This window comes from Carex rostrata, chromosome 13, assembly GCF_964058835.1.
Source record: "Carex rostrata chromosome 13, lpCarRost1.2, whole genome shotgun sequence".
Taxonomy (NCBI): domain Eukaryota; kingdom Viridiplantae; phylum Streptophyta; class Magnoliopsida; order Poales; family Cyperaceae; genus Carex; species Carex rostrata.
In genome coordinates this window covers 5,874,913-5,888,407 of record NC_135930.1, presented here as the reverse complement: position 1 = coordinate 5,888,407, position 13,495 = coordinate 5,874,913, and the positions used below count along the sequence as shown (strand labels likewise).

Genomic DNA, 13,495 nt, shown 5'->3' with positions numbered 1-13,495 from the left:
TTAATGAATTCTACCATGAAAACATTGATCTCACGCCTCTTAACACTGCCAACATTGTGATGATCCCAAAGAAACCGAATGCTACTGAATTGAAAGATTTCCGGCCTATAAGCATCATCAGTTTAATTCTGAAAATCATTTCTAAGTTGCTTGCAAGGCGGCTATCAGGTTACCTATCCCAGCTCATCTCTATTAATCAATCGGCTTTTATTAGAGGTCGTCAAATCTCTGAAAATTTTCTGGTTGTTAGAGAGATTTTACAGCATGTCTCTCAAGCTCACAAGGAGGCAGTGTTCTTTAAGATTGATTTTGCGAAGGCCTTTGATTCCATCAACTGGGAATTTTTAATTCATGTCATGCACACGAGGGGCTTTCCAGTAAAATGGGTAAGGTGGATTAAGCTGCTGCTTGAAACTTCTACCTCAAGAGTTATCATAAATGGTGAAGAATCTGAATTTTTTTCTCATAAACGTGGGCTTCGCCAAGGGGATCCGCTTTCCCCTATGTTATTTCTAATAGCAGTGGATGTGTTACAGCGTATGATTAATCGGGTTAATGAGACCCTTGATACGCCGATTTCAGCCAAGCTTCATACTCCCATCCTTGCATTCCAATATGCGGATGATACCGCGATTATTGCCCATGCAGACTTGCCTACGATGATCACTCTAAAGTTGGTACTAAGATTATTTTCTAAAATTTCGGGCTTGCAAATTAATTTTGACAAGAGCTCGTTTTATCCTATTAATCTCAATCCAGATGAAACTTTGATGGTTAGTACAGTAATGGGTTGTACCCGAACTGAGTTGCCAGTATCTTACCTAGGTATGCCCCTTACCATTCGCAAGCCAAAGAGATAAGATTTCATTCCTTTGCTGGAAAAAATAGAGTCTAAAATAGAGGGTTGGACTGGTAAATTTCTATCAAAAGGAGGAAGGTTGCAACTCATTAATTCGGTTTTGTGTAGTGTACCGATATATATCATGACATGCTTTGTTTTACCGAAATGGGTGTTGAAGAGGATTGAAAAGCTTTGTAGGAATTTTCTCTGGGGCAATTCGGAAGGTCAAGGCAGGGGACTACCTCTGCTTAGTTGGGAAGTTATTTGCCTGCCTAAACGGGTAGGCGGGTTTGGAGTTCCGAATCTGGAACTGAGAAATAAGTCTCTTCTGCTACGGTGGTGGTGGAAAGCTTCGAGTCAGACTGATAGCCTATGGTATTCGGTTGTGCATATCCTAAAGAAACACTGTCCGCAACAGCTCAATCCTAAAACATGGATGGTTAATGGATCTTTTTTTTGGAACCAATTGATTAAGTTGTATGAATTCTTTCAATGGTGTACACAATGGTCCGTCGGAAATAGGGAAAGAATATCATATTGGTATGATTGTTGGGGCCCAACACCTTTTAGAAGGATGAAAGATGGGCTGCCTAGACCAATCTCACAACACATCTCACTACAAAATGCGTTTTCTGAAGGTTCACCAGTCCTTTCTTCCTTCACTGGTACAGTACCGGTGCTGAATGAGTCTGACGATGTTCTGCTTTGGAGGTGGTCTGCGAATGGAGAGTATTCAGCATACTCAGTATACAAGGTGCTGATTGAGGCAGGGAGGATTAATTGGGGGTTCGTAGGCACTTGGAGAGCTGCTGCTCCTCTAAAAGTTCAAGTGTTCTCTCAACTATTATTGAAAGACAAGCTTCCAACTCGTGAGATGCTGCAGCGAAGGGGTATGAGTGTTGAACCTCATTGTGTGATGTGTCAGGATTGCTCAGTTGAAACTGCAAAGAACCTATTCTTTACATGCCAAAATGCAAAGGAGGTGTGGTCTCGGTTTGCTACCTTTCTGCAAATTGGAGATGCAGTGAGGGATACTTGGGAGGCTTCATGTAACTTCTATTGCAGCAGTAACAGGGAGCGTAATAGGCACGTTTGGATCACCTATTTCATGTCAGTGTTGTGGTCCCTATGGAGACAACGCAATGAAGTAATCTTTCGAGATAAGAAGCTACCGTCGTGGTTAGTAGCCAACTGAGCTGATGAGGAAGCAAAGTTATGGCTGAAATTTTGTAGAAAAGGGAACAAAAATGTTGGGGATCTAATGGGTGCTGGTACTGATGTACTGAATTAATTTTGAGCGGATGTAATATTAGTAGAAACTGATGTGTTAAACAAACTTTATCAATATAGTCTTGGTAGTCACTACCAAGTTTTCAAAAAAAATAAAAGCGTTGAAAAAATACATGAAAATATGACAAATAAAAAATATTCTAACAACAGAAAGAACAAACAAAATTCTGATATAAAGGAATCAACCTAGCTAGGCTAATCACCAAACGTATGGATCGAAAAGGGGAATTTAAGAAGGTAATTAACTACCATAAATAAATCAGTATCTGGTGCTATGATTTATGCTGTACGTAATAAGGGTAAACTGTATAGAAGGTTTGAAGGGTGCCAAGGCCGAGAAGAATCACAGCAGCGATCACCGATATACCGGCCCAAGGGCTATTGAAGTAGTCGTGGATCAAGCGTGCGCAGCTCCGGTTCCAATTGGAATCATAGTACTGCTGCACACGTGTAAACAGTTCCCCAAAATGATGGTTTGTAGAATAAAATGATGTGCTGTCACCGAGCTGGTTGAAGAAAATCGCGGCCTCCTGGTGGCTGGATAGCATGTTGTGGATGACTCCGGCGTGCTGGAGCAGGGCGACGTCATCTTTTGTGTTGATTAGCGAATCCATCAGTGTCACATAGCTGGTGACTGTTTGGTCACCGCAGGTCTTGTGCTTTTCAAGCACTACTAGGTTTGTGAGTAGTGCCTTTTTGCTGGAGTTGATTTGCAGCGGTGGAATTTCCAGAACGCCTCTATCGAACTTCACATCGAATAAAGTCATAGGCGATTGTTTTTTTCTGAATTTCACACCTGCCTCCCGAAGCTCGGTTACGCAGGGGATCTGACGTGGTGGCCGAATGGCACCCTGTTGGTGTAGTCTAGGGGTCATCCAATGAATGAGCCGTTGTTTCCAAAGAGCTGGCGACATTGTTGGGTCATGCTTTGCTTCCTCTTGGTGGAGGCTGGGCACAATGAGGAACTGGTGGTAAAGATCAAGCAAATGATCAACTTTTTTGTTCCATGTCATGGGGGATGTAAGCGACAACGACTCCTATCCCATAAGAAATCTCGCGAGATGGCTAAGGAACTTGTCCCTTTTGTTCTCGGCCTCCCCAGTCATGACAATATCATACAACCTCTCGATGATGAAAAAGGGTATTTGATTTTCAAATAAAAGCAAATCAGAGAAGATTGTAGTCGGGCCCCAACCCTCCTTGAACAAGACGTCGGGGTCTTCATTGAGCCACTTGAAGAAAAGCTCGAGAATGAAGCAACCGTCAAGCAAAAGCATCTGAATAAAATCGTCTTGTCCAAGGGAAAAGTACTCACTATAGGATTGGCGTGCCTCCTTTTCTAAGCTCCGCACTGCTTTGAGAAAGGCGTCCACCTGGAGCTCTTTGTTTCTACACAGGAAGCTCCTGAGGAGGCGCCATTTCTGATCCTCCATTGGTCGCAACCGATCCTTTCTGAGGTGGTAGTAGTAGGGCCCGATCGACACCATGTGTGGCTCGTACAGGTTCGTGTTGGCCTCACGGATGTTTGCAGGGACACGAAAAATGGTGGACCCAACATATTCTATCCAACATTTGTTGTCTTCTAGCCTTTTCTTTACTATGACTTCCAAAGGGATATCCTCGTTTGCCATTGAAAATGATGTTGGGGAAATATAAGACAGCCAATCTCTTTGCTATTAGTAGTAATTTGAACTTTGATTGATTTGTTCTTTTGCTGAGAGCTGACAACTCTAAGTTATATATATATATATATATATATGCAGCCAATTGCTTGACCCGTCAAAACAGGAATAATAATTTTTTTGATAATGAAAACAAGAAGAATTTGAAAGTAAATAAATAAACGTATTGGTTGCTGTCAATTTTGTAATTTGGGAAAAAAAATTCCGACTCTTATATTGACCCAGGAAATTTTTAATCAAGGTTTAGATGGAACGTGGCATGCAGTAATCGCTTTGTCTCCATCATGGCGATTATTGTGGAACCATAACAAGGTATGTTGTATACCAAAAATATATAGACTAAAGCGTAAAGGTTGATCACAACTCAAAAAGAATTATTATATGGTTTGGCTCAAATTTTTATTATTAAGTTTATTACTTCCACTCTTTCATCAGGACTCTGATCAGTATATGGGGGAGGATTATTCATATATTATCCTTGCATTATCCTTACTCATATAAAATTAATCTTATTCATATTATATTCTCACATGTTATGTATTAGTCTTACTCATATCCTACGTAACCTTATCAATTAAGATTAGCTATCCATGCCCATACACATGAAGTTAACGAAAAGATATATTATTATTTAAACTTATCGAGTATGATATTGATCTCAAATAAAATGATTTTGTTGATACCCTACCCCCTTGTCTCGAGGTTTGTTTGGCTTTTCATTTTTTCTAAAAGAAATGAATCTTGTGCTCCATCTCTATTTAATATATTATTAAGGAATTTAACTGAAAAATTGCCACTAGTAATTCTCTTCCATAGGGATCGAATCTCCTGCCCCCTGGGGGCAGAAATTTCCTGCCCCCAGAGTCACTGTTAGTGGGCCCCACCCACCCCAAACCCTAAACCCGGCCCCACCCACCCTAAACCCGACCCCACCCCACAGTGACTGAGGGGGCAGGAAAATCCTGCACCCCGGGGGGCAGGTGATCTGCTCCCTCTTCCATACCATTTTATCTCAATAATCAGAAAGGCTTTTTATACCCGCCGATAGTTTCCTCCACACAATGCTTACTAGCTACTACCTACTGATCATAGCTACTATTTTAAAAATTAGGTAAGAGAATGCATAGAGGTTTTATTGGTGCATTCATCGTGCCAACTCAATATAATCCCCCATTTTCCGATTTTTTAATGTATATCTGCATTCAAAACATACTTCATTTCTTAAAATATTGGTCACAATTAATCATTGATTTTCTTAAGATCACAATTAAGGAAATCAATGATCCAACTTTTGGGTTTTGAATCCGGACCGTCCAATTCAAATCTGTGATAATCCATCTTAAGTGGAGTGCACACATCCCAAGTAACGAATCCAAATTCCAAAGTGATCTCCAACAACAGATTCGAATCAGACGGTCTTGATTCAAAATCCAAAAGTTAGATTACTCTAGGGGATCCGGACCCAAGGATCGATGGGTCCTGGGTTTTTGGGGAACCCTCTGCAAGTTGGTTTTTGGACTCATCAGAGCATGCATTCTTGACAATGGGATATTAAGGCATGGCAATTGCTGATTGAAGGAGAAAGGCATTCTGGTGTATCTTGGGTTTAATTTAACGTAAGCAGTTCTGTTTGTGTTGGGCTTAATATTTCAAAGTTTTATGGGCTTTAAAGGCCTGTTTTATGAGCTAACTGTGGAACATGTTGTCTAAAAATATGTTTGGTATGAAATTTTGTGGGTGGGTGAAAGAAGTGTGAAGTTTTGAGTGCAAGTGATATATCATTAATTTGGATTTTGAAGTAAGCAGTCATATATTAAACAGATGTAAATATTCCATTCAGCTAAAAGTCCTTGCAAATGAAATTTTCTCTTTGCATCATTCATTTACTATTTTCACCGGATGTATATAAATTCCTACGATACAAATAGAATTTAAGCTTAATAACTTGGTCAAACAGTTCTGATTTAATATGTTGTAAGTTTTGATTTGCACAAAAAGGCAGCTGGCACCACAGACTGTCACAAAATGATAGTTATCTCTAATGCAATTCAATTTTCTTTATTGATCATGTAATAATACCGAGAAAGAATGCAATTAAGGAGTCATCAAAAATTTAATATTAATGATGCACATACGGGTACATCGAGTAAACAGCTTGTACCGCTGCAAAAATTAGCAAAATTACAGCAGCAATCACTGACAGAGCAGACCACGGGTTATTGAAATAATCGCGCATCAATTTCGCCCGATACTTGTGCCACCTCGAGTCACAGTATAGCTCCACTTCAGCAAACAACCAAGCAAAATAGTGTTTATCAGAATCCAGCGTGCTCCAGTCGCCCAACTGGTTGAAGAAAACAGCCAGCTCTTCTTCATTCAATAGCATGTTGTTGATGATCCCGCATTGTTGAAGAATAATTACATCCCTGTTCGAATTGATTAGCGAATCCATGAGCGCAACATAACTCATTAAATCATGCTCCATTGCACTGTTGCTCCTCTCAAACGCCGCGAAGTTCATGTAGATGATTCTCCTGATTGAATCGATCGGGAGCATCGGTATCTCCATGACGCCGTTCTCAAAAGTTATGTCGAACACATCAGAAGGGGATTCCTTCCTCTTGAAGATGACACCTGCCTCTCGTAACTCAGTTGCACAAGGTATTGCCCTCATTGGCTTGTAGGGTTTTTTGTTTGAGCGGCTTGATCTCGAATTGAGCCATGAAACTATCGGGTTGGAACGTGAATGTTCTGTGGATATCAAGATACCACTATATCTTCTGCTTCGTTGCTTTGATGTCCTACCTGGTACGAACCATTGGTAATAGAGGTGGAGCAAGTGATAGATATTACCTTTTGCTGGGAGGTCGGGAGAGACGGAAGAGGGTTGAAGGAGGTAGAGAAGGGAATCTCGGTCACCTTCATAGTGTGTGACAATGGCATGTAGCTTCTCTACAACAAAGAAAGGTATCTGATTTTCAAGCAAGAGCAAGTCAGCAATTATCGTCTTTGCTCCCCAACCGACATCAAGCAAGGTGTGAGGCTCCCTTGCACGCACCTTGAAGAAGAGGTCAAGAATGAAGCATCCATCAAGCAGCAGCATCTCGACAAACTCATTGGTGTTGAGGTTTATGGTTTCACAATAACACCGGCGTGCGCGTGCCTCCAATTTTTTTACTTCTTCAACGTAAACCTCTATTTGGATTTCGGGGTTTCGGCCGAGGAAGTCGATAAGGCAGCGGGGTTTGTGTTCTTCCATTGCTCTGAGGCTCTCCTTGCCCCGATGGTAGGGGCCAATTGACACGACCTTCGGTTCGTAGAGCTCCTTGTTGTTCTCACGTATGATGTACGGGACGCGAGAGAGAGCAAAGGGCTCAAAGGTTTCCCATCTTGGGGTTTGTTGGAGCTTCTTCTTCAGGGAAGTCTCTAATGGAATATCTATTTCTATGGCTTCAGATTCTTTTACCTTCTCCATTGCTAGGATATTTTGGAGCTTGTGATATCTACATTACCTCATTTCATATGATCACTCTTTTAAGTGCATGTCTGAGTCCCTTTTATTATTTAATTAATTGATTACTCTCCAAAATATATATGATCAAGCATTTTTATTTGAGATGACCTGTGTTAATTGACGGAGATGAACGGTTTAGAATAATTAAATTAAGTAGACAAAAGAATCTCAATTCAATATGAAAAAGGTCCACTTTCATTCAAAAATATAAGACAGGTCCATGACAATAAAAAAAAACTTCTGAATCACAATGTTTTTCCTTGCCCCAAGTTACCACTTTTCCATTTTATTTCAAAATGTATATTACCCCACATATCACAAATATAAGAAAGGCAAGAAGTTGAAGAGTACAATTTCGATTTTGCATTACTCCTTGGCACCTAGAGAAAAGGTGTGAACATTATTTAAAGGGCATATTCCAAGTAACAATTTCGCATTCATCCAATATATTTAAGCTTTTTCATAAAAACAAATGATGGAGCTTATTGGAAAATGTACCAAAAGTACCTCAATTAAAATGGGTTCTTACAAGTTACAACCAAGATAATGATACATCATTACATTGGAAATTTAGTGGAGGAAGGTCACAAGGTGGGAAGAATAATTTTGTGAGGGGAAGATCATATCACTAGTTGGAAAGAATTATTAATTTGTTAATTATCTTGCAAAAGATTGGTTTGGTTAAAGCCTAAAGGTGAAACACGAGGGACCGAATCTGATGCTACTCGAGTAACGTGTCAATGAAAAAAAAAAAAAAAATCTTTTTGTACCATTTTATAATATTTTAAATTAATTTTAACAAAAATGAGTATAAAAAAATTTGAATAAGTATGGAAGACATACGAATAAAATTTTATGCAACTTTAGAGTTATTTGGTAATTTATTAAAGATCATCAATTTTAGTTTAAAAGAATTAGAAATTATTTGATGAACAATAAAATATACATTGTATTTTGTATTTTCTATGGACATAATATGGATAGCATTTAAATTATGTTTATAATTTTGGAGTTTGTTTGGTAATTTATCTATAAATATTGTCAAAATTAATGTTGGAATCAAGGAGTTGGGCTTATGTTTTATACACTTCTTTGTGACGTTTTTAAAATTCAAATAGTCAATTAGAACACTCAATATGATCTTCATATGAAAGTGTTGTTTGAAATCAATTTTTTTTTTTAAATTTGTTTATTATTTTTTCTAGATAGATACAAAATCATTATTCTTGAATGGCCCAAAATCTTCTGAAAAACAATAAGTTTTTACCATTATAAAAACAAATAGAGAAATACTAGTAAAAATAATAATTATTTAAAAATTAAAACACATGTTAATAGAAAATTTATATGATTTTGTATTTTTAATTAACTTTAATCGTGATCTCTGATAACAATTTGATGATGTGATGATTCTTTATTTTTAAGTACCAATGATATCAAATAATAGCTCGATTCGATTCTAATATCAAATATCATATAACAATTCAATATCAGCATATAATATGATATCAAAAAACATAAATAAACAGTGTTATCGTGTGTATGTATATGATATATACACACACACACACATATTATAAGAGAAATATACATTCACACACACGTTCCAATTTATATTCTTCTTTGTTTTCAATTTATATTCTTCTTCTTTGTTTCCAATTTAGAATATATATATATACATACACACATTGATATATTATATATTAGAAATATATTCTAAATTCCCCACACCAATATGTATAGAAACAAAGAAAAGAGAAATAAGAAAATAAAAAAAATTGATTTTCATTGTGATCTGTATAGAAACGAAAAAGAAGTAAGGAAACAAAAAAAATAAGAAAATGGAAGGTGGAGTCTTCTCAATCGAAGATGAGAAATATGGAAAAAAAAAAGAAAAAAAAATAAGGAAACAGATAAATATATCGCTAACTTTCAGAATTTGTTCAATTTTAATTGTAACGTATCGTATGACAGCACATGTGGTGGATATGTTTTTAACTAAATTTAGACTTCTATACATAAAATAGATGTATTTAATCAAAAGAAGACAAATTATGTAATCGAAGGGCTGAGATCAAATCTGAAGTTTTATCTTTCAATCGTTGCTGTTGGTGGATCGAACACCCAACGTGCTTAATAATAGAATGGAGAAATGGAGATATTCAAAAAAAATGTAGATTTGGTCTTTATACACATTTTAATATGCAAGTTCATGTTCATCAATTAAAATCGACAACTCCGAAAATAGAAATAAAAATGTAAAATGCACGAGAAGGCTGTGCTCTATAAAACATATTAGCCCAAATCATAAATTAACATAAGTAATTTTTCCCAGAAAGACATTAACTACATATTAATATGTATCTTTTCTTTCTACAAAGCAAAGCTACGACTGTGAGGAACTTTGCTTCAACTCCACGGGGCAGCAATTCTAAGTCTTGTGAAAAAACTATAAAGCAAAAGGTTTAAAAATTATTACTCACATGCGAATGATGAGTGCTTGATGAGGGGCAACATTGATTGCTTTCTATAAAGAGGAGGGTTCAAATGCCTCCATGTTTTTGTGCTTCCATCTCTCTCTATCATTTTCAAAGTTCAAATAGTCGATCCGAACCGTTCAACCTAACCTCCATACTAAAATATCTTTGGAGACCAAATTTTATATTTTTAGGAATTTTTTTTACTATTTTTTTGGATAGGTACAAAATCAGTAAATCTGAACCATCTAAAAACAGTATTTTTGTACCTATCTAAAAAAATAGTAAAAAAATTTCTAAAAATATAAAATTTGGTCTCCAAACATATTTTAGTATGGAGGTTAGGTTGAACGGTTCGGATAGACTATTTGAACTTTGAAAATGATGGAGAAGACATGATGGAGGCACAAAAACATGGAGGCATTTGAACCCTCCTCTTCTATAAATCATTTTATTTTTGTTTTCGTCTTTGAAACGAATATTTACACATTTGGGACAACAAAAGTAAGAATTTGGACTTCGAGAGGAGAAAAGGGATCTTTTGTGAATTTTAGAAATCCAAGTTGTCTAAGAAAATGTATCACAACTTGGACTTCTAAAAATAACAAAAATCTGCTGCCATTATAAGTTAATAGTACTTGCAATTGTTAATTTTTAGTGCGAAACGACTACGATACCTCTAATAATTTTGTCATGGCTTGAATAAAATTAATCCAAATTAAATGTCAAATATATGCACATTTCGTATAATTAATAATTTCATATTACAAATTAAAAGTTGCTTATACAGATTTTGGTTGTTCATGAAATAATATTTCTTATATTAAAAATAAATTACATAATACAAAGTAAAAACAAAATTAAATGCAGAAAAACTAAACATATGATGCTTAATTATGACTGATAAATATTGAAGGGGGTTTTGGTCAATTATATTAAATTTTGAAGGGAGTTTTGGTCAATTATGACTGATAAATATTTAGGGGGTCTTATCTAAAATTGAAAAGTTTGAAAGTGTGATTAACAACATTGAAAAGTTTGAAGACAATATATTTGAAAAGTGTTATCGACGTGATTGATATGGATTGTGAGACAATTTGGAAATATTTTTAGGGTATTATGTGGAAGATGATTTTTTTTTATAAAAGGAAATTACATTACATATTAATGAACATAAATCTTACATATTAATGCTTAAATTTTGTGAGATATTATTTTTTATTAATTTAAATTACAATCTTATTAATTAAGTTAGTTTAAATATTTTATATTATTTTTTTTTATGGAGGCGTCTAATTGTCCACAGCCTTTTGTCCACCATTTGTCCACAGCTTTGACTTGCGCGAATACTGTAAAATTACTTCTACATGCTGTATAATTATACAATATATCACATAAAATATATCACTTAATCACAAAACATCCAGCAACTATTTGAAGTGGTCCCATGATAGTTAGAAAAAGAGTGCAACTTGCACAACATGACAAAATAAATGTACTTTCAAACTGTACTTTCGAAAATTACAGTTATAGGAAGTTATTGGCAGTTAGAGTTAGTTATTAGCGGTTATTAACACGGTTGAATCTTGTATACTGTAAAATTGAATATTGTATACTGTAAAATTGAATATTGTATACTGTAAAATTGAATCTTGTATACTGTAAAATTGAATCTTGTATACTGTAAAATTGAATCTTCTACACAGTAAAATTTACAATTGAATCTTGTATACTGTAAAATTGAATCAACAGAACTGTAAAATTGAATCTTGTATACAGTAGAATTTTCAATTGAATATTGTTCGGATGAGTAAGAAGCCTTTCTATCATCTTTTTCTTTCAGATTTTCACAAGATGAATACTGTAAAATTACAAGATGAATACTGTAAAATTACAAGATAAATACTGTAAAATTAACAAATCAATACTCCATATCGCCTTTCTATCATCTCTTTCCTCCAGATTTTCACAAGATGAATACTATAAAATGACAAGATGAATACTGTAAAATTAACGGGGCAATACTATAAAATTAACAGATCAATACTCCATATCGCCTCTCTATCATCTCTTTCTTCCAGATTTCCACAAGATGAATACTGTAAAATGACAAGATGAATACTGTAAAATTAACAAGGCAATACTGTAAAATTAACAGATTAATACTCCATATCACCTCTCTATCATCTATTTCCTCCAGATTTTCACAAGATGAATACTGTAAAATGACAAGATGAATACTGTAAAATTAACGGGGCAGTACACTAAAATTAACAGATCAATACTCCATATCGCCTCTCTATCATTTCTTTTCTCAATTAAATGAGATCGAGTCAGTAATCTCAATTAAAATCGACATTGCAAAGGAAAAATGAATCAGAAATGTACAATATTTCTTACCAAAGCTTGAAACAATGCATTCACTGTTCGGAGTAGTGAGCCGAAATCGAACCAGTACTTGATTGAAGCAAATGAAGGACAGAGACAAATGAAGAGCGAAGGGCTTGATTGAAGAGCGAAGGACACCGATCAGGGAACTAGCGAAATGATTTTGAATGAACTAGCGATTTTAATGAACTAGCGATTTTCTTCTTCATATCGCCTCCAGATCCAAATTTATTTGAATGAACTAGCGATTTTCTTCTTCATATCGCCTCCAGATCCATCTATAAAGTCAGCATCGAGCACCACCGCACCAGCCATGGCTGTCCACACGGTCTCGTTCATGTACGTGAAGCCATATGAGGTAGATGTGAGATCTCAACGTAGATGTGAGATCTGACGATGACGATCTGACTGGACAGTGTAGGGAGCGGTGTAGGGAGCGGGCGGGAAGAACAGTGGCGGAGGAGTCTGGCGCGAGGAGGCGACGGGGGGCGGAAGGGAAGAACAGTGGCGGAGGGAGCGGTCTCATCGATTCAAAAAATGAAAATAAACGATCGGAGAAGAAGAGAGGTTTAAATAGGCATGAGAGCCGTGGTTTAACGGTGGGGAGCAAATTTAGTTAAACTGGGAGTGGATAATGTTTGTGGACAAATGGTGGACAGAAGGCTGTGGACAAAAACCTTTTTCTCTTTTTTTATAGAATATATCAAATCTTCCTTGTTGCTTCTTGTCCTTTTCCGAGTCTGGATACGCTTCTATATATGTAAGCACTTGTCATGTGGTCCTGACTGATCATGACACCCCTTTAATCTTTGGACCAATATATTGATTCTTTTAACTTGATTTGTGAATTTTTTTTTTCCAAAGAAATGTGTCTAGTATCAATGCATCTTATACATATGTTTTCATATATGTAAAAAAAATCTGCTGCATCAGTAACTTTTACCAATTTTATCAATGATTTTCAAACTATCTCCATTCCTACAATGCATTCTAATTTCAATTATTGAGACATATTAAATATTTCAATATAAAATTTTTTCTGCATATTTAATAATTATTCTTTAAAAGTAGAGATATTAAAAAATCATTCTACAGACAGGCATGATTATAATTAATTGTGGTAAACTAAGACAAAAGTAGACAATACGACTTGACTTCTGTAAAATAAAGTGATTTATTTATGACTACACCAATGCCTTCGTCAAGAATAAATATGTAGATGGATATTCGTTAAGACTAGTCACGATTGAATATTTATGCAACGAGTATGACTGGTTCAAAGATTTGAAACATATAGCTTATT

The 13,495-nt window shown here is 35.8% G+C and overlaps 2 protein-coding genes and 1 pseudogene across 2 annotated transcripts; 1 reads left to right on the top strand and 2 right to left on the bottom strand.

The window, feature by feature from the left end:
• Positions 1 to 1,415: 1,415 nt before the first annotated feature.
• Positions 1,416 to 2,036, top strand: LOC144563882 (uncharacterized). Its single transcript, XM_078313347.1, has one exon. The coding sequence runs from the start codon at positions 1,416 to 1,418 to the stop codon at positions 2,034 to 2,036; it is 621 nt and encodes a 206-aa protein (XP_078169473.1).
• Positions 2,037 to 2,259: 223 nt separating this feature from the next.
• On the bottom strand, positions 2,260 to 3,849 carry LOC144564627 (UPF0481 protein At3g47200-like; annotated as a pseudogene).
• Positions 3,850 to 5,845: 1,996 nt separating this feature from the next.
• Positions 5,846 to 7,384, bottom strand: LOC144564747 (UPF0481 protein At3g47200-like). Its single transcript, XM_078314348.1, has one exon. The coding sequence runs from the start codon at positions 7,286 to 7,288 to the stop codon at positions 5,933 to 5,935; it is 1,356 nt and encodes a 451-aa protein (XP_078170474.1). The 5' UTR covers positions 7,289 to 7,384; the 3' UTR covers positions 5,846 to 5,932.
• Positions 7,385 to 13,495: the final 6,111 nt, after the last annotated feature.

What these genes read in the sequence shown, in the direction of transcription:
- LOC144563882 (XM_078313347.1), top strand. Translation starts at nt 1,416, where the DNA reads ATGAAAGATGGGCTGCCTAGACCAATCTCACAACACATCTCACTACAA.
- LOC144564747 (XM_078314348.1), bottom strand. Translation starts at nt 7,288, where the DNA reads ATGGAGAAGGTAAAAGAATCTGAAGCCATAGAAATAGATATTCCATTA.